General features: G+C 43.0%; 2 protein-coding genes across 3 annotated transcripts in view; both read right to left on the reverse strand.

The window, feature by feature from the left end:
• Positions 1-3,499: 3,499 nt before the first annotated feature.
• ddx5 (DEAD (Asp-Glu-Ala-Asp) box helicase 5) lies at positions 3,500-9,717 on the reverse strand. 2 transcript variants are annotated; one of them, XM_031870845.1, is made up of 13 exons: positions 9,571-9,717; positions 8,654-8,846; positions 8,424-8,520; positions 8,213-8,346; positions 7,647-7,712; positions 7,086-7,227; positions 6,841-7,001; positions 6,555-6,727; positions 6,345-6,455; positions 6,167-6,228; positions 6,006-6,065; positions 4,466-4,687; positions 3,500-4,244 (listed from the first exon to the last, which is right to left on the reverse strand). In XM_031870845.1, exons 1-13 carry the CDS (start codon positions 9,615-9,617, stop codon positions 3,829-3,831), a joined length of 1,884 nt encoding a protein of 627 aa, XP_031726705.1. In that variant the 5' UTR covers positions 9,618-9,717; the 3' UTR covers positions 3,500-3,828. The 2 variants fall into 2 exon arrangements, with proteins under 2 accessions (XP_031726705.1, XP_031726706.1); XM_031870846.1 differs by having other exon boundaries at positions 4,119-4,244; positions 4,453-4,687.
• A 1,377-nt stretch (positions 9,718-11,094) lies between these two features.
• smurf2 (SMAD specific E3 ubiquitin protein ligase 2) overlaps positions 11,095-19,279 on the reverse strand; it is a gene marked incomplete at its 5' end in the record, with an annotated part of 9,517 nt that continues 1,332 nt past the window's right edge. The window contains 7 exons of the mRNA XM_031870797.1: positions 11,095-13,791; positions 14,498-14,573; positions 15,637-15,838; positions 15,965-16,223; positions 17,402-17,580; positions 18,141-18,255; positions 18,448-18,551. Of these exons, the coding sequence (XP_031726657.1) occupies positions 13,692-13,791; positions 14,498-14,573; positions 15,637-15,838; positions 15,965-16,223; positions 17,402-17,580; positions 18,141-18,255; positions 18,448-18,551 (1,035 nt within the window). The remainder of the gene's footprint in view (positions 13,792-14,497; positions 14,574-15,636; positions 15,839-15,964; positions 16,224-17,401; positions 17,581-18,140; positions 18,256-18,447; positions 18,552-19,279) is intronic.

The raw sequence follows: 19,279 nt of genomic DNA on the forward strand, positions 1-19,279 counted from the left end.
GAGAAAGTGGACTTGCCTTTATATAGCGCCTTTATATTACTTTAAATTACTCTGTGTACTACACGTCAACACCCACCCATTCACTGCTCATCAGGATCTAATTCTAATGCTCTTTCAAAGTGCAGCCTTAGGGTCTCAGTGTCTTATCCAAGGTCAATCAACATGAGGACGGGAGGATCCGGGCTCCCAACTAACCCCAGCTGCAATCTCTACCTCTGAGCCACAGCCGGCCGGAGAGAGATACAATGAGACACAAAACCACAAATCCAGAAGTTCAGAAATAGGAAATAATGGCTAGTTCATATTTAAGAAGTCCAGACCAGGCCTCGTATGTTGAGGAGGTGTGGAGGGGTTGGACACAATAACATGAACACCTGTGCAATAAAATCTCTCTCTCTCTCTCGCTAATAAATAAAACTAAAACGACAATAGTCGATTCAACACTTGTGTTACTTTATAAGCTTCATAACTGTGGCTTCATAAGGGTTTCATCATATGGTACAGGTGTTCATGTTATTGTGTTCAACCCTGCAATTCAATTGAGCACAACCCACCTGTTTAAATTCCACATTGTGCAATCCATCCGAGATAAGCGCGGCTTGAACCCACTCAGATCAAATTTACATACAGTGAATCATGAATGTGTCACTTTGGCTCCTTTATTTCACTGAGAAATTAGTCCCCCCCCCCATGAAAACAGATTAAATAAGTACAAGCTCAATGTGTTTTTTTTTTTAAATGGTCACGTCAACAGCAGGGTGTGGCTGTCATATATCTGGATGCGAAAAAAACAATTGACACACGAAAGAAAGAACACTTCAGTATTTACACAGAGAGCGTTCCACACATACTTCAAGGCCTTGGTTCTGAAAATATGCAGAGAGCAATTTAGATGAGCCGCACCCACAGCACTCCTGAATAGCAGGAACTGTTCCCCGAAAGATCTAATCAGCAGGCGCTGACCTGTGAACTGGTTTCAGTCCTTGATAATGTAAGTGTTAAAGGTGGAGCAGCAGCTCTACTGTGACATCAAATACATGACTACCAGGGGCCCAGGTTGCCTCACCACATAGCCTCTAGTTACCGTGATGTACATCAGATTATTTTGATGCTGATCCCGATAAGAGTCCTTTAATCTGAGTTGATGAGACTTTTCCAAAAAGCTCCAGTTTTGAAACTGGAATTTGCTAAAATGCATATTGACAAGTCACAAAGCTTCTGGGAGAATGTCCTTTGGACAGATGAGACAAAACTGGAGCTTTTTGGCAAGTCTCATCAGCTCTATGTTCACAGACATGAAGCATACAGAGAACAGAACACTGTACCTACTGTAAAACATGGAGGCTCGGTTGTGTTCTGGGGCTGCTTTGCTGCATCTGGCACAGGGTGTCTTGAATCTGTGCAGGGTACAATGAAATCTCAAGACCATCGAGGCATTCTGGAGCGAAATGTGCTGCCCAGTGTCAGAAAGCTTGGTCTCAGTCACAGGTCACGGGTCCTCCAACAGGATAATGACCCAAAACACAGCTAAACACACCCAAGAATGAATAAGAGCAAAACATTGGACTATTGTGAAGTGGCCTTCTCTGAGCCCTGATCTAAATCCTATTGAACATCTGTGCAAGGAGCTGAAACATGCAGTCTGGAGGAGGCACCATTCAAACCTGAGACCGCTGGAGCAGTTTGCTCACAAGGAGTGGGCCAATATACCTGTCGACAGGTGCAGAAGTCTCACTGGGAGTTACAGAAATCGCTTGATTGCAGTGATTGCCTCAAAAGGTTGTGCAACAAAATATTAAGTTAAGGGTACCATCATTTTGGTCCAGGCCATTTTCATTAGTTTGTTTTATAAAATGATTCTGTTGAACCACAATTCAAAAGCAATCTCTGATTTTCATTAGTTCATTTTCAGTACATTTGTATTTACTATTACTTTTGTCAGTTTCAAGTTATTTCAGTGACCATTGTGGGTTTTTCTTTCTTTAACGGAAGGGTACCTACTATTTTGTCCACGTGTGCATCTGTGCTTTGAAAATAGAACCTGTATCACTGGTTTCCTTATAAAGTTTCATAAAGTTGGTGTCCTCTACTTTGTACACAACCTGGGGGTCAGAACCAGGGGTGGAGTTTAGGATTAACACTGCTCCAATGTATGTACGTAAAACTGTTTTTAAGAATTTTGTTCTTTTTTTATTAACACATTCAATCCCGATGTTTTTCCCAGACATGAAAATATGCAAATCACATCTCATTAGTTACCCTTTCAAATAATAAAGTAAAAAAGAATCTGTATTTTTCATGGAAAAGTAGGTATGAAATAGTGTGTTTTATGTTCGGTCACATTTTTCCTATGCAGTCATCAAAATTATTATCTATACCCCAGCCCAGTAGTTACATACTACATATATTTACTGGTACACACAATTGCTTGTAAACCCCAGGGATGGTTTTACATTCAAATCCCAGTAGATAAGCAGTTTCTGAATTACTCAAACTAGCCGGTCTGGCACTCTTCCACAGTTTGACTCAAAGTGAAACTAAAAGACAGACTAGAGTAGAACAAGAGCTTTGTACGATGTTAACGATGTGTATAGACGCACCGAGTTACCCCGCCGGTCACTGTTGCCGTCAACATGTTTACTCATTCTATGACAACTCTTAAAGTTGAGAAATTGCAAATGCATATAGATCAATACTAGACACATTAAAAATGTGTACCAACAAATATTGATCTCATGTTTCTTATACTTTAATAACCTTTAGTTTTTGAGCGTTGATGCAGCCAGGAAACACAACTCTAGTCATGTGACCATTCGCACTACACATGCGACACTGCACATATTTCATTAAGACAGTTTACTATGCATCGATACATCTTTAAGTTACATTTAAGCTAAAAGTGTTAAAACAAATGCAATACCGTTTGCGAAACAAAAATAACCAGACAACTAGTTTAAGGGCCCGTCCTCATGAATATAATGGAGTTTCAAGTCACAGCTCTGCCTGTGGCATTGGGCTAATTTCCCAATACAGCCGTGCCCAGTAATATAGCTGGCTTCTCAGTGTGTATCCTTTAAGACCAAAATCAGTTGGTTTAGATAATATCGAAACAGGTTGCGAGGATCATATCATCCAAAGGCTATTAGTGCTGCAAAGATGCCATCCTTACCAGTGAGGGAGAGGCACGAGTGTGACGGAGACAACTGGTTACCAATCCCCTTCTGCTGCTGGGACACAACTTAACGTCTGAGGGAGGAAGTGATTCATATAAACTACTAATTTCCATTTTTGCTACATATGTTTTCACAACACCTAAACACTGTCAGCAGCTACGGATTTTAAAATGATATACTGTAAACAGGTACCATACTGACTAGACACACTAGCGTGGTCTATTTGAGAAACCTGACACCTGCTGGACAGAAGTGGTATTACCAGTGTGTTAATATTTTCCTTCAGAGTAGATGAGGAGCAGGCTCAAAGAATAAAGACAAGCAAATTAATTTTAAGTTTTATTTGAAAGATCATGCAGTGCACTTCCAATTAGGAGCTTAACATCACTTTCAAGGATACACATGAAAAACCAATACATTTGTAATTACCTAGTACAAAACATAACTAAACATTACTGAGGGAATGTAACAAATTAAATAGTAATAGGAAAAAAAAACTGCAACAGTATGGTTGCACTGCAGATCTTTAAAAGGCTTGATAGAGGCTGAAGTTGTTTGTAACCCTGTTGTGTAAATACAAAAAAAATCTTTAATAAGTGTAGAACTCAACAAGACAAAAAAGCAATAAATTACTTCTTTCAAGTGTATGGTGCGGTTACTGAGAGAACTGAGGAGGCATGGGGTACGGCACCAGCGGTGGAGGATGCTGCTGAGGAGGAGCCTGTGCCTGGGGGAAGGGGAATGGGGGGTGAGTCGCACCAGTCTGTGTGCCACCCTTAGGGACAGCAAACTGTTGGGCCTGGAAATTCTGGCCTGCAAAGGCTGCAGTTTGGTTGTTAAAGTTGGACTGTCCATTACCATTGTAGCTGCCTCCAGTGAAGCCGTTGCCGCTGCTGGTGTTGCCGCCCCCATAGCCTCCATTCTGCGTATTTGTGCCAAAGGTTTTATTTGGTCCGTTGTCAAAACCTCTACCATTATCCCGGTCCCTAAAACTGCCGAAATCACGCCTTCCAGAATACCTATCCCGACGGTCATCTCTGAAGTCACCACCTCTGCCTCCCCTTGAACGACCTGGAAAACAAAAGGAAAATAGACAACTTTAAAAAAAACAAAAAAAGACAGCTATCGTATTCTTTGTAAACAGAAAGTTAAAGCAAAAATAGTTTTGAGATACAGAAGTTTATATTGGAAAATCTATCAAGTTCTCAGAAAAAAGCAGCAGAAAAAAGGCAGCAGAAAAGGAGTGGCTGCAATTCACAGCACAGTTTCTGTATCTCACCAATTAGATTTACCTCCTCTGTCTTCCGCCATTTGGAGGAGCTTGGGGTTGATCGCCTGGTTGGCTTCGCGGAGCACAGAGATGAGGTCAGTGGCCTGCCTCATGTTGTTTGGAGTGAAGAAGGTGTAAGCCGTGCCTGTCTTTTGGCTACGAGCTGTTCTGCCAATGCGGTGGATATAGTCCTCAGAGTTGTTGGGGTAGTCAAAGTTGATGACAAATTTCACATCTTCAACATCTGTAAGATTGTGTTGCGGTGTGGCATAAAGGAAAAGCAGGACAGCACACAAAGACGTGCGCCAGTGCCACCACAACAACCAGATCAAAAACAAAAAAGGCCATGTTAGTGCTGTCATGAGGTACAAATGGTTGGAAAATCCACAAAGACTAGCATTAGTCAGAACTAGAGGCAAACATTTACTGCCCGGGGAGACTACGGTGGGAAAAGATAACCGATGCACACTCCATTGGCTTCCAATCCAGTGGGATAAAATAAAACCCGCCCCTCTTCAACCACTGACAAACCACCCTCAGAAAGAAGGGATCAGAAGTCTTACCATTCTCTGGAGTATGCATTCACTAGTCCATTCCCATTGCAGCACACGCCCCACATATTGTCAAATGACCCACAGGTGTCGCTATACAGTAGCTGCTATGCACACTACTGCCTCCTAGTGTGCTTGAACTAGTATTTAAAAGTCTTTGTCACACGCTCACGGGATGCTCGCTATAAAGCTCACACTGCAGTGTCTCTTGCTAAGAAACTGTAGATCTGAACCAATTTGCAGAATGTCTACATTGTACATCCCCACTCTCGGCATGGCAAGACTTTTCCAGACCCAGTGTTCACGTGACCATAATGTCTCTCGTTGGCAGGTCTCGACATGACTTTGAAACGCAGGCGAGGGAGGAGTGTGAGCTTGGATTTTGCCCGAGTGTCCAACTAGCATGTCCCACTGTCACCAAAAGCGCCAGTAGTCATTACAGAGGTGATGGTATGATCGATCTGACAGACTGCTCCTCCGACAGAAGTTTAGAAACTGCGACGTCAACCCCACCCATGCTTTACAACGAGTCTACGCAACAGAAAGCACCTTCCAAATGGCTCAAATAGCTTGCAGTGCCCGAACATACATGCAAGACAATAGGAGACAGTGTAGCTGGGCTTTGAGCTGGGACAGTTACAGAGCCTGGGTGTGTGTGAAGCAGTCGAAACCATTGCCAGGGAACAGACGAGCGTGTGGGGGAGGAACTGTGGCCAGCCCTCAACTCGCCCCCCCTTTTTGGACAGGCCAGCGCGTTATGCTGCACTTGGGCCTGGTCACCTCTGTATATCTGCACAACTGGGAGACCCGTGCCTCGCCAGTCAGGACACCTCCAAGAATCCTCCTTCCCCCTCTGGGGACCTGGGCTTGTCATGCCAAGGCCTTGCCATACAGACTGCTCCTTCAGGTCAGGGGAGAAACTCAGAAAGAAGCAGAAGAGTTAAAGAAAGCAAATACACTTTCTTTTAGAAATACATTAAGAGTACAAAACCGTTCAGGGAGGGTACTGACCTAGACCTCTAGAGGCAACATCTGTAGCAATGAGAATCGGAGCCTTTCCATATTTGAACTCTGAAAAAAGAATAAAAATCAAGACTCATTTGAAACATTACCTGAAAGTTGTACAACGCTGATCATGATTAACGAGTGATTTATTGGGGCTGCAAGCTTACCATTGAGAACCCAGTCTCTTTCCTGCTGGCTTTTATCTCCATGTATTCCCATAGCTGGCCACCTAACAGGATTAAAGGATTTACCGTTAATCAACTCCCATACAAAACTTCAGAACTGTAAGGGCAGTACAACAAAAGCCATCAAGGCATGACTCAGTATTTTCATTTCAACACTTACCCATCCCTTCTCATCCTCCTGGTGAGATCATCACAGCGCCTCTTTGTCTCTACAAAGATGATGGTCTTGTTCTCCTTCTCGCTCATGATTTCCTCAAGCAGACGAATGAGTCTAGAAAGAAAAATCACCGTCAAAAAATGTTTGTAAAGAATGCACAACTTTCGCCTGAAGCCATTATGAAAACATCTGCTTCAAAACCACATTACTCACTTGTTTTCCTTCTCTCCATCATTACAGACATCCACAATTTGCAGGATGTTGTGGTTGGCACTGAGCTGCAGGGCCCCAACATTGATCTGGACGTACTCCTTCAGGAAGTCCTCTGCCAGCTGACGGACCTCTTTGGGCCAAGTGGCACTCCACATCAGTGTCTGGCGGTCGGGCTACAAAAATAGAATCAGTTAGCAACACATTACCTTCAAGTACCACACATCTAGCCTGGCATTGAACTTCTGCGTTTACATTTACAGCCCATCAAAGTAAAGCAAAAACATACTCTGATTTGGTCAACAATCTTCCGGATCTGAGGTTCAAATCCCATGTCAAGCATTCTGTCGGCCTCATCCAGCACAAGATAAGTGCATCTACGGAGGTTTGTTTTACTTGACTCGAGGAAGTCGATGAGCCTCCCTGGAGTGGCGATGCAGATCTCCACACCTACAATGATTAAGAGATTATTTATGAGAACTCAACTCGCATAACATATTTTCAAAATGTATTACAAATTATTAGTTACAATACCTCTTTCCAGGTCACGGATCTGGGGTCCCTTGGGTGCTCCTCCGTAGATACAGGTGGACTTCAGGCGAGAAGCTCTGCCATACTCTGCAGCCACCTGTTGCACCTGCTGTGCCAGCTCACGGGTCGGGGCCAACACCAAGCACTGTCGAGAGCGAAAATATAACTTTTCAGCACACAGCTACATGTTTCATTCAGTTCCCAGAATTGAAATAAAGAACGTCAGGATGTAACTCGTCACATGGTTCACCCATTTCTAATAAAATGTGTTTCAATGAATCGAAAAGGTTTATTATTTGTTTTCCACTGAAGGATGGAAATAAACAGGAAACCAGGAAGAGATTCTGAAGATTGTTTTATTCAAGAGTTGTCTCATCACTGATTGAGATTAGTCAGCCACAGTATCACTGCCATCTCACCCACAGTGGTGATGTAATATGCCCTTCTACGACAACTCACCGAGTCATTGAGCAGACAAAGCAAGTGCTTTTTTGAAGGGGGATCATGTATTTTCCATCAGATAAAATGCCTGAAAACAGGTGAGCCGTTGCAGTGACTACTTACGATGGGGCCGTCTCCACGTTCCAGGAATGGCTGGTGGTTGATGTGCACAATTGCAGGCAGCAAATACTGCAGGAAAAGACACAACAGTCACTTCAATGAGCTAGACAAATGTTGAAACTGGCAAAGTGATGATGAATTGAAGCCAGCCATCTTATTGCAAGTCATTTATAGAGTCACTTAGTTGTTTTTTTTTTACTTAGTTTTTTCCACTGAAGGATGGAAGTAGAACACAAACAGAAGAGGAAATAAACAAGAAACCGGAAAGTGTTTCTGAAGATTGTTGTATTCATGTCTCATCACTGATTGAGATTAGTCAGCCATAGTGTCGCTGCCATCTCACCCACAGTGATGAGGTAATATGCCCTTCTACGACAACTCCCCGAGTCACTGAGCTGACAAAGAAAGTGCTTTTTTGAAGGGGGAGCACACCTTATTCCTTAAGCATGTTTCAATTGTAAAAAATAAAAGCCTATGCACCGTTTTATATATGAGCCACGGGTCAGTAGAGATAAATGCAGTATTTTATTTTCAGAACAAATTTGAGAGAGAGAGAACATTTAACTTACGGAAAGCGTCTTGCCAGAGCCAGTCTGTGCAATGCCAACCATATCTTTGCCACTGAGGGCCAGGGGCCAGCCTTGAGCCTGGATGGGTGTTGGTTCACTCCAGTTTAGTTTATTAATCACATCCATCACATACGCTGAAGGAAAGACAAACAATTAACAGAGATGCACTATACCTTCTGTGATACATTTCACCAATTTATTTTTAACTTACATGGAAAGGCGGCCTCGTGGAACTTGGCAATAGGATTTGGGCATTCTCGTCCCTTAAATGTAATTACTTTGGCCCTTCTGTATGCTTCGACGTCTTGCTGCAAGATAAGAATGAATGAAGAGTTCAGTGGCCATAACCGATTGCATAACCCTGCCACGTGCAGGAGGGAGCTCGTTTCAAGTGTGTTACGTAACATATCATGGACCATGCCGACTGTCGCCGTTACATACCGGAGACCTCCGGGCAACATCTGGATGCTGTTGGTAGAAGTTTTTCTCAAACTTTGGGAGCTCGTCCATGTTCCATTGTTTCTTCCGCAGTCGTTCACCGGGATTGCCGAACTTTCCTCCTCCCCCTCCTCCTCCACCGCCGCCGCCGCCACGGTTCCCTCCAAAGCGAGGAGGACCACCGCTGCCGCCATAGCTGCAATTAAATCAACAGTTAGGTCGTGGTTTAGAAAAAAAAAAAAGACTGGGCACACTCATGTCCCGTGCGGTGGCCAACCGCAATATTCAACAATAATAAGTCCATCTTAACTGCGTCATTCTGTGAAAATACATTACGTTAGCTGCCATATACTTTCCAACCAGTAGAGGAACAATGGAAAATAGCCGGCATTTTGTATCCGCATTCATGCCGCCACATGGCGAAAAGCCGACAAGCCGGCTGGAGCAGCACATGGACTTATGTAAGCAAACGAGTGAATATCATTAACGACGTGGCTGCATTATAGAGGACATGTTTTACAAAAGCAGTCAGATGATATTCACAGCCTGTATTGAGTAAAGGAGTTGCATGTGGCAGTGGAATGTAAGGCCGAGTTACGGTTAGGCTAACGTTAGCCTAAAGCTAACGAAAAGCCGCTGTGCGGGGGCACGAGGCCAAACTAGGCCTCGAGCCAAAGACAACGGGCCCGTTAAACATCCGGGGCCTTGTGCGGTTTAAAGAAAAGGACAGACAACCAACTGCTTTTCAAAATGATAGGATTTCGGTTACGAAACAAACAAAAATACCAATATTCAGTCATTCTTCTAAAATAAAACGCTATTTCACCCATCGGTTAATTTTTCTTGGTAGAGTCTTGTCAGCCATTTCTACGAATCACACGAGGAAGAAGCTCGTCTAAAACATAATTAATGATACTCACCCTCTATCTCTATCCCTGCCGCGGTCTCTGTCGGAATATCCAGGCATTCTGTAAACAAGTTTTATAAATAAAAAAGATAAATACCCTTCTCTGTGGTTTGACCACCGACTAAAAACTCGCCCGGCAGTGGTGCTGAATGCCGGTAATGTAAAAATTAGACCCGGTATATATGGCAAGAGGAAGTCCCACTTCCGATGTATTCATCCGCCAGACGGTTTACTTCAGTTTCTGCCGACTGGAAACATAGACCCATTGCAGACCGGTGAAACCGTACTTTAAGTTCACTATAACTCTTATCAAGAATAGTAAATATGGATCCCCTAACCCTCCACTGAATATATTATACAAGTTATATTAGAGCACAGAGAAAAACACAAGTGAGTTATTCTCAAATTACATCACCACTTACGTAACGTTAGAGCCTATCCAAAATAAGTCTCTAACGTTACATAAACGATATATGTAATGTTTTGCACTTTCTCTTACATTTATATTGTTTCACGTTTTTTTTCTTTTGATACAAATTTCAATAACTGTTGGCGGAGTCAAGCGGAAGGATATGTACGAAACAAGAGACTGGTAATCCGGCTCGGACAACGCTCTGACGTTACGGTAAATGACGTCATCAGGACCAACCCAAACATGAAAAAGGCTACTTTTTTCTTTTTTGTATTTTTCTTTTAATTAGACCCGAGTAATAAAGTTCACCTAACTTCTGTTGGAATAAGTATATAAGCAAATGTTAAGAAGTTAATATATGCCTAGATTAAAGATACAAAATGGGATTCTGATGTTCAAAGTGTGGGGAAAAAAACAGAAAGCAGTTTTCTTCCAGAGGAAAATGAACAGAAGTCAACCAGGCTGCCTCTAAACTCAATGGTGGACCAAAAAGACTACACTTTCAGTGAGAGTGACATTTACTCACTAACTAAATTCCTAAAAAACTATTTTTTTCTTACATTATTGCGGTACTACAACATGAACATATATACATCTATATATATAGATATATATATACACATACTGTATATAAGAATATGTGTATCAATTCTCTACAAGTGGCTTATATGCAAGAAAAAATACACAAACATTGTGTATTTCGTATGTACTACATGTATGTACATATTTGACATACTTATTCCTTATACTAGTGATTACACATGGTACCATCAAAATATGAACCACTATTACCCTGATGAAGTCTCACTTTCTGTCCTTCCAGTCTGTGTAGACGGACTGTTTTCAAGAACACAAACTGTACTTGACACCTTATTTTCCAACAGCTTCATCCATTGTCTTTACCCCCTTTCCCTGCCCCCCCTAAGAGCCATCTGCCAGATGTGTTAATCCAGAGTGGTATCAGTGAGGACACAGTTGGTGGTCAGAGACGAGGGACATTCAGATGTAAAGAAAGAGTATTTGCATCCCCCCCCCACACTTGATAGTTACTCTCAGTACAGTACAGTACTCACATGCCCCTGATACATTGATCTAATCTGAATAATTGCTGGACCAAAGGACTTGTTGAAGCACTAAAAGAAAAAGAAGCTTTTATGACATTTGAAACAGCCAATCAAAGAGGTGCAAAAGCACAGGACATATATTTGTACAAGGCCTTACATTGTTAGACAAAGGCAAGTTTAATTAGAACTAATTACACACAAAAATAAAATACTCTACAAAATGATAGTGTTAACATACATCAAATTGTATCAGTCAGCTATGAGAGATATAGTCCTGCTAGTGGATCATGCGATTAAAACAAAAACAAAACAAGAGCAGCATCTCTCAACTGTCACTAGTTTAACAACAAGTTGTTTGATGAGCGGCAGCTACGGGGCGATGCAGAGCGGTGTAGTGTAGGAACAGACAGTAGGGCCATCAACTTGTGCACTGGACTTAAAAGGCGAATGAATATCTGCTTAAAAAAAAAAAAAAAAAAGTCACTGTTAAATACACATGGCAACCTCATTCTGTTCGTGTGCAATTCCTCTTTTCATTTTTCCCACTTAAGTTAAAGATAAATTACAGGTCGTCTGATCCACATACATGAACAATATCTTATGACTGTACAAAGCACCATCTGAGGACACCTTCCTTTGCATACACTTGTCCACATACAAAAGAAATGACAATGAACAGTTTCTTTTTTCTTTCCTTTAAGTGTATGCAAATTTAAAAGAACAGTCCACGGTCATAGAGATTGCTAGACAGACAGCATTTTTTTTTTTTTGAAATCATTCAAGAATTTCATTTGTAAATCGTAGAAAACAACCCCCCCCCCCCTCTCTCTAAATAGAAACATCACTGATGGGACTGTGTAGCAGGCCTAAACAGGATCCATCTCATTCAGAAAAGCACACATGGACTCATGCACCGGTTACTGTGTGTTAATGGTCGGCTGTGGGCAAAAAACAATTTAAAACTACGACTTTTTTTTTTTTAACATTCAGGAAAGACAAATGGTCAGAATTAGTTCCTCGTCGGTCGTCGAATCGAAGGACATTTCAAACTGACATGCGACGTCTCCTGAGGATGTGGCCAGCTGGAGCTCTTGATTGCTAGGGAATGGTATGCGGCCACAAACGGGTGTGAGCACGAGAAGCGCAGTGTGCACTTTAAGCAGTAGTACGTCGATGAGTAAGGTTGCCAATATCAGACAAAAGTTAATGCTGTTTAGCACCACATGGCGAGAAGGTAGTAGAGGTTATTTTTTCTTTTTTCCAAGAACAACGACAAAGTGGAGGCAGCATGAAATAGACGACGATGGAGCTTTGGACTCTTCTGAAACAGAATGCCGTTAGAAAAAGGATGGGAGGTTTCATGCTAGTGACATTAATATAGCCCAGCTACAAATGACAAAGTGTTAAAAAAAAAAAGCTGTAACAGTCGGGGAACATCTCACCACGTGTAGCTCCAGAATGAAATCAGTAGAATTTAAAGGGTTCGCTCGATATCAGCAAAGATTCTTTCATTCTGAAATGATCACGGCACTCAGAGGACACTGTGTGTTGAAGGTGTGTTTGCCCTTTAAAGACGCACCTCTCCTTTGCACAGTGTGTGAGAGGTTGTGTCGAGAAATAAAACCACAGCATTCTTAAGTAAAAATCAGTCGAGCTTAGTTCGGTCTTCACAAATTGTCTTCTATAATTTAAACAGCAAAACGTAACATTTAAAAGATCTTGTTTTTTTTCTTAAACAATGGATAGGGGAATATAACAGCAATAAATTATATATATTATATAGAATCGTATTGTTTCTTTTTCAATTCCCCCGCTTGTTATATAAAAATAACACATTTCAAGGTATTCATTCATGTATTCACCCATTTTTCTTCTTTTTTTTTAAACAAAACTAGCCGTCAAACGTGCGAAATAGGTTTGTGGGAAACGAAGCGCTACGTGTTGGGCAGCGACTCGGGGGCAGAGGTCCCCGCTGCCGTCTTTGGAGAGGGTTGTAAACAGTCGGGCTCGGGCTAATTCAGCCTCTAGTCTTTGCCTCGTCATCCGCACACATCCCTGTTTTCCAGCCTTGGGCGTTTACCAATAGCCCCAACGTGAACACTCTGAGGCACCAAACAGCACGAGTCAGATTCAAAGTTTAGTGTTTTCAAGTGGTGGAGGGAACCTTTAATGACCCTGTGCTCCAGCAAACAAACCAGTCTTGTTCATGTCGTTTCAGAGTGCACCGACCGTGTGTTCTGCTTGGTAAGGTGGAGCATTGCTACATGGAATACAGTCTATCTTTTATTTTTTAAATGCTAAAATGAACTTGGATTTTAAAAAAAAAGGGAAGAGCCAGCGACTTTGCAAGTTCCACGGGTTAGTAAATAGTCTGAGTTATTAGCAGCTGAAGAGATCCTTTTCAATAATAAAAGAAGATGTGAAGGAGGGCTGGAGGGTCTCAAAAGGAAAACCAGAGTCCGGTGACATTTTCTGGTCCTCTCTGCCCACCCTCCCTTAGCTTGGGCCACATGTCCCCGGGAAGTATGGGCGTCCCCCTGGGTGAAGCAACTGTGGAAGGCCCCCCCCCCCCCCGTCTGTCGGAGTGGATTGATTTTCAGGGGGCTCGTCATGGCCAATTCATGTTGCTTCTGGTCGTTACTTGAGCTCTGCCGGGACTCACTCTACAGCGAAGCCGCACGTCTCCTCGATGGCAGTGAGCAACTTGTCGTACAGTTTGTCGTACTGCTCGTAGGGAGGAATGTCGATCCGGTTAAAACTGAAAAAAAAAATGGAAAGGGAAGACAGGTTTAAAAATCATATTTTGTTCTGAATCGCTGCGCTGCTGCATAGCGCGTGACTAAAGTCAAACATAAAGAGGTTTGATAATATAGTGGAAACCGCTTATATGGATCACAAAGATTGGGACAGAATGATTCCTGTTTAAATAATCTGCTCATAGTAATCACGTAGTCTGCTTACAGTGTTCATTTGGGGTCTTTTTCATACACTCAAACTACGGTAATTCTACTTTTTTCTTAAATATTACTCCCATGATTCTATATTTTATGAATACGTTTGTTTTTAAATTCCAATACCAGTTCAGCATTAATAGTCTAAAATGTATTTCCAGGCTTGTTAAATGTAGAAATGCACTGAAACCAGCAACAAGCTGTGGTTTAGCAGCCTATCTGCAGTACTGACGTTAAGGTATTTGTAAACGGCACAATACTGTTTAAGGCCACAGCCTAATCATAATCTGGAATACAGTCAAATGTATATATGTGCTTATATGGTATATATGTGCTGTACTGTATTATAGTGTATTTGAATTATACATAGTACAATAATGTAATTCATACAGTCATTTAAAAAGTGTTTGAAACAAGAGTACCGGTCGAGAGGTTTCTACTGTATTAACTACCCTCAACACTTCTCTTCCCTCTCGGACTCCACCGTGTCAAACAGTGTGAAGGTTTCCTCACCAGGTGTGGGCTTTGGGCAGGTTGTTGGTGCTGGCATCAATCTGGTGGATGGTAAAGAGTCGAGGGCCAGCAGCACCTACATGAATGAACACAATCAGTTTAGTAAAAGTGGACCTCCGCACACCTGCTCCGCACTGTCCGGGTCACGGTCTCAGAAACTACTTTCAAGTTGCTCAGATTCAGTAGATCAAACTTGAACATCCAGGTCAGCAAGGACGATCAAACAAGCCTGAAGGGAATCAACCAGAACCCCCGTCCGATCCTTTCAGACTCCCCGAGAAAGCAAAGTCCAGTGGAAACCCAGTGGACATTTGAATTTAACTTTTTGAAATTACACACCTTGGAATGAGCCTGAAGACATACGGTTTTCAAAGTAAAATATTTCAGTGCAAAACCTTCAGTGGCATCTAAATGTAAAGTTGTGGATAAATAAAATATTCAGTTGCTTGTTAAATGATCATTATTTATGGCCTTTCTTTGCTTCCATACAATAAGAGACACAAATGTGTCACAGACGGCGTCAAGACTTGAGGTTATTGACCGAGTTGTCGTTTGTTACACGTTTCATCTTCAGTTGACACACATCTTGATGTTTGCTTATTGAGGACAATTCCCAACAACACATAGTGCTGCAGAGTATTTAGATACCGTGCAGCACTGGCTGAGCTGACTTTGTCCCTTGACTGCAGCCATGTGTCCCGCTTGCAGATGTTTTGACCATGAAAGGAAGGCAGTGTTACATAAGGTGTGTGAGGGCGCCGTCTGCCTGTGGACTCCTCGTGCCTGGGTGCTCTGTCTCTGGGCAGCATCGTCTGCCAGCGTGGACCGGGTGAACCGCTGCACTACAACGCAGACTCACGGTTCATGTCAGGTCAGAGGAACCCAGAGACACAGGGAAGCAAAGAATCCCAAAACACATGTGGAGCGCACTGTGTGCACAACAAAGGAACAGCAAAGACTTCACTACTGCACCTTTGCACATTGTGGACCTGACATTAACATTCATGTTGTACCTTTAACTGAAGGCAAGATATTTCAGGAGCACTTTCAGACGTAGGACTTTCCTGGCATTTGCTGCTTAGCAATACCTACGTTCACGTAACAAAAGCGTGCACAGTTTTCCTCCTGGGTGTTATCACCTTGGAGGGCCTTGAAGCCTTGCAGGGGAACTCTGGAGGAGCCGGTGACGAACTGCAGCAGCCGGGCTCTGCGCTCCTCGTCGAAGGACTCCACAGCTTTCCAGAACCATTTGACGTTGTTGCTCTCTGGGGTGCAGTGCTTGAGCCGCGTGTTGGACTTCCAGTCGTTGATGTCGATTTTACCCAGGCCGCATACAATCAGCTGCAGGTCGAGGAAAGCCGTGGACGTTTTGGAAAATTGTTACGATAAGTTGGGACTTAATGCACTTGGAGGTAAATCTAGATGCGTGTGTAAACGACAAAGAGACGTGAGGATTAATCAAAGTACCTCTAGCTCCTTCTCATCGAAAGCCTTGAGCAGGTGTTGGGGGATGACCTCATTGAAGCCCTTCTGCAGAGCCAGGAATTGGGCCTCTATGCCTCGCAGAAAGCGCCAGTTGACGTAGAGCCGCACGTACTCTTTCTTGGTGTCCTGGCTGACGGGGATGCTCTTGCCGTTGGGCTTGAGCTCATGCTGGATGATCTCTCCGTAGGCATTGTGCTCCACGCAGAAGGTGTGGTCCAGCACACCTGTGATGTCATTGTCCCTGAAGAGAGATACACATTTGAATGACTGTGTGAGGACAACAAGGGGCTTTTGCACACTATTGGTAAGAATAAATAAATAAATACAAAGGGCTTGGTCATTCCAACAAAACACTAGTGAGCTCCTTTTTGTTGAATGCGTGCTGATCGGTGACACCAACAGATGTGAAGTTAAAGCAACAGTTCACCCTAAAATCCTCTTACCTGGAGTGCTATTTATCAATCTAGACTGTTTTGGTGTGAGTTGCCTGGTTTTGGATGTAGAGACGTCTGATTTCTCTCCAATACAATGGGACTTTATGGCACTCGGCTTGTTTTGCTCAAAGCACCAAAGAGGTACATTTGAAAAGCTAAACAGCAACATCTCTTTCCAGAAATCATGACCTGGTTACTCAAGATAATCCAGAGACCTTGTTGGGAGCAGTTTCATGTAAGAACTGTTTTCTTTCTAATGAAATACATCTGCCAACCGTTACTCATGTAACCGTAGCTAGCTCAGTGGTGCTAGGTGAGCTAACAGTATCCAATATAATTGCATGCTTCCTTCTGCGCGGTGTTAGAGTTGGTAGTTCGGTGGAAAGAAAATAGTTCCTACATGAAACTTGTTACAACATGGTCTGTGGATTATCATGGTTTAACCGGGTCATGATTTCTGGAAAGAGACATTACTGTTGAGTTTTTCAAATGTATTTGTTTTGCCGCTTTGAGCACCACAAGCAGTGTGCCATATAGTCCCTTTAAATTGGAGAGAAATCTGATATCTCCAAAATTTGGCAGTTCACACCAAAACAATCTAGATTGATTAATAGTACGACAGGTAACAGGAAAAATATTTATTTGTAATTTTGTGGTGAACTGTCCCTTTAAGCTGAATTCAAAACACACATACATATGGTGTGAAAACATGTGCTCAGGGAGCACTGATGTAAGAAATATTCAAAAACCCCAGGGGGCGCTGTCATCAAAGTACAGGAGAGAGCTTTTCATGTGGGCAACAGCAGTAAAATCGACTTAAAACATTGTGACATTTACACTAAAATTGCATATTTTTCTTTGCAAGTAGAGATGACTTCTTTGTTGTGTGGACAGGAATGCAGAGCATAACATTGTGCTGTAATTGGTGATCCACTTTTCATTCACACGGAGAAGTCAACACTGTTATCGACTTTCCTGTACGTACAGGATCCACACGAGGCTGTTGTGCAGGTCAGGGTCAACAGACTCCATGTCGTCCAGGGTGATGGGTTTACCCAGCAGCTGTTTGTAGAAGGGCAGAGTAAAGCCTCCGTCGATGTAGTGGCCGTGGAACACCGCCATCCCCATGATACGGCCAACAAAGTGAAAGTATGACAAGTGCTCCTGAGGGGAGACAAAAACATCCTTCGTTTCCAAATGAAGCAGACAGCGGTGTTTAAAGCAGACTGTTCACAATATTATACCACTGAATTCCCCTTTGACTAACCAACAAATTCTACAAGATACAAGCGGTAAACAACCCAACGGCACAGTCTCAACACAACAGCTGCATCGCACACGTTTCAAGTCTATCAACAAGATCATGTCACATGGACAAACAGAGAGAGCGTTGATGTTGAGTAAGATAAGAAGATGTAACTTAAGCCAGCCGTGTCTCAACTGAAGGTCTTGCATGTTTGGGAGGCTTATCAGGGCTTCTACAGTCTTTACAAAATAAAATGCAATACTTTTTAGGACCAAACAGACTGCAATTTAACGCCTTTTTCATGATCATACCGGCCATAGACTCATTGAAATCCAGTAGGAATGATAAGGCCAAAAATGATTTATGAAGATTATAAAGATTCACCCGTGAAAAGAGTTATTTTAATTTTTTGCTAAAACTGACACATGAGAAGGTTTTTTATTTTTTTGGCATGTTGTCAGCGATGACTGTGACTCACAGGGTTGACGGCAGAGTCGGGGTTTATCTGCAGCGTGTAGATGTCATCGCGGGAGTACTGGAACAGGCCGTAGTACGGGTTCAGCATCTCGTGCGACAGCAGGTAGAGCCACTCCCTGCATACAGAGTACAGCACGAAAACAAGACTTACAATAGGATACAGAGTTCAGAGCATGCTTACTTAAACTGAAACCGAAAAAAAAAAAAAACAGTGGTGAGTGAGTTGTGGTCTTCGGTTCGTCCACTAAGAGGCAGAGTGCTGTGTGAGCCTGTGTGGTCAATGCTCTTCCTCTGCTGTGGCTTCTTACCTGGCCACTCCTCCGTAATCGAGCCCCTCCTCCCCTCTGAACTTCACCATGAGCCGTTTCCACAGGTCCTTCGGCCTCATCTTCATCACCTGGCGATACGACTCCTGCAGAACAAACAACACGCACACGCCTCGTCAACAAAGACAGTTTAACAACAGTTCCCTGGATTTGCCCTGCTAAGCTGAAGTCAAAGAGAAGCCATCTTTAATACATGCAATATCCACATGAGGCGTCCTGCCTCTGGGGAAACCGACTAAAGTCCAGGGATGCACACGCTTTTAACTCTTAAAAGTTAGAAGCTATTAAAAATAAGGTTTTGGGGCTGTAAACAAACATTTGCTCGACTGCAGCAGTTTTGTGAGAAATGAGACGGATGCAATGTGGCGTTGCAGAAGTCATTTCCAATCGGTTCTCTGCTGTGAGGCCGAGATCTCTCCGCCTCGATCAGTGTTCATCCCACGCGCAGACAGCTCAGGGTGTCGGGGGGGAGGAGGGTTCATTAAAAGTGGATTAGGGGCAGTTATAATAAACACAGCCATCAGACTATAACAACACAGCCAGGTTCCACTTTGCCCTACAGATGCAGCAGACAAACGGAGAGGTGGTGCTGTGGGAGGAAAAGGGGAAAATCTTGTCAACACCGAAAAAGTACACAGTGACAGTCCACCAGCTCACACTTGCCTGTTCAGTCATAATGTAATGCTTCAGCTGGTCCGGAGACGCGATGCAGTTATGTCTCGCTTAAGCTCAAGACGTCCTCTGCACCCTCCCTCCTCCTCCTCCCATATCTCTCTCTCTCTCTCTCTCTCTCTCTCTCTCTCTCTCTCTCTCT

This window comes from Anarrhichthys ocellatus, unplaced genomic scaffold, assembly GCF_004355925.1.
Source record: "Anarrhichthys ocellatus isolate YVR2014 unplaced genomic scaffold, GSC_Weel_1.0 scaffold55, whole genome shotgun sequence".
Classification (NCBI taxonomy): domain Eukaryota; kingdom Metazoa; phylum Chordata; class Actinopteri; order Perciformes; family Anarhichadidae; genus Anarrhichthys; species Anarrhichthys ocellatus.

Bases quoted from the DNA above. Each gene is read 5' to 3' on its own strand.
- ddx5 (XM_031870845.1), bottom strand. From the start codon at position 9,617: ATGCCTGGATATTCCGACAGAGACCGCGGCAGGGATAGAGATAGAGG. The intron at 8,347-8,423 runs GTAAGTTAAAAA...TCTTTCCTTCAG, and splicing joins CCACGAGGCCGCCTTTCCAT to CGTATGTGATGGATGTGATT. The intron at 6,456-6,554 runs GTGAGTAATGTG...TTTTCTTTCTAG, and splicing joins GATGGAGAGAAGGAAAACAA to ACTCATTCGTCTGCTTGAGG.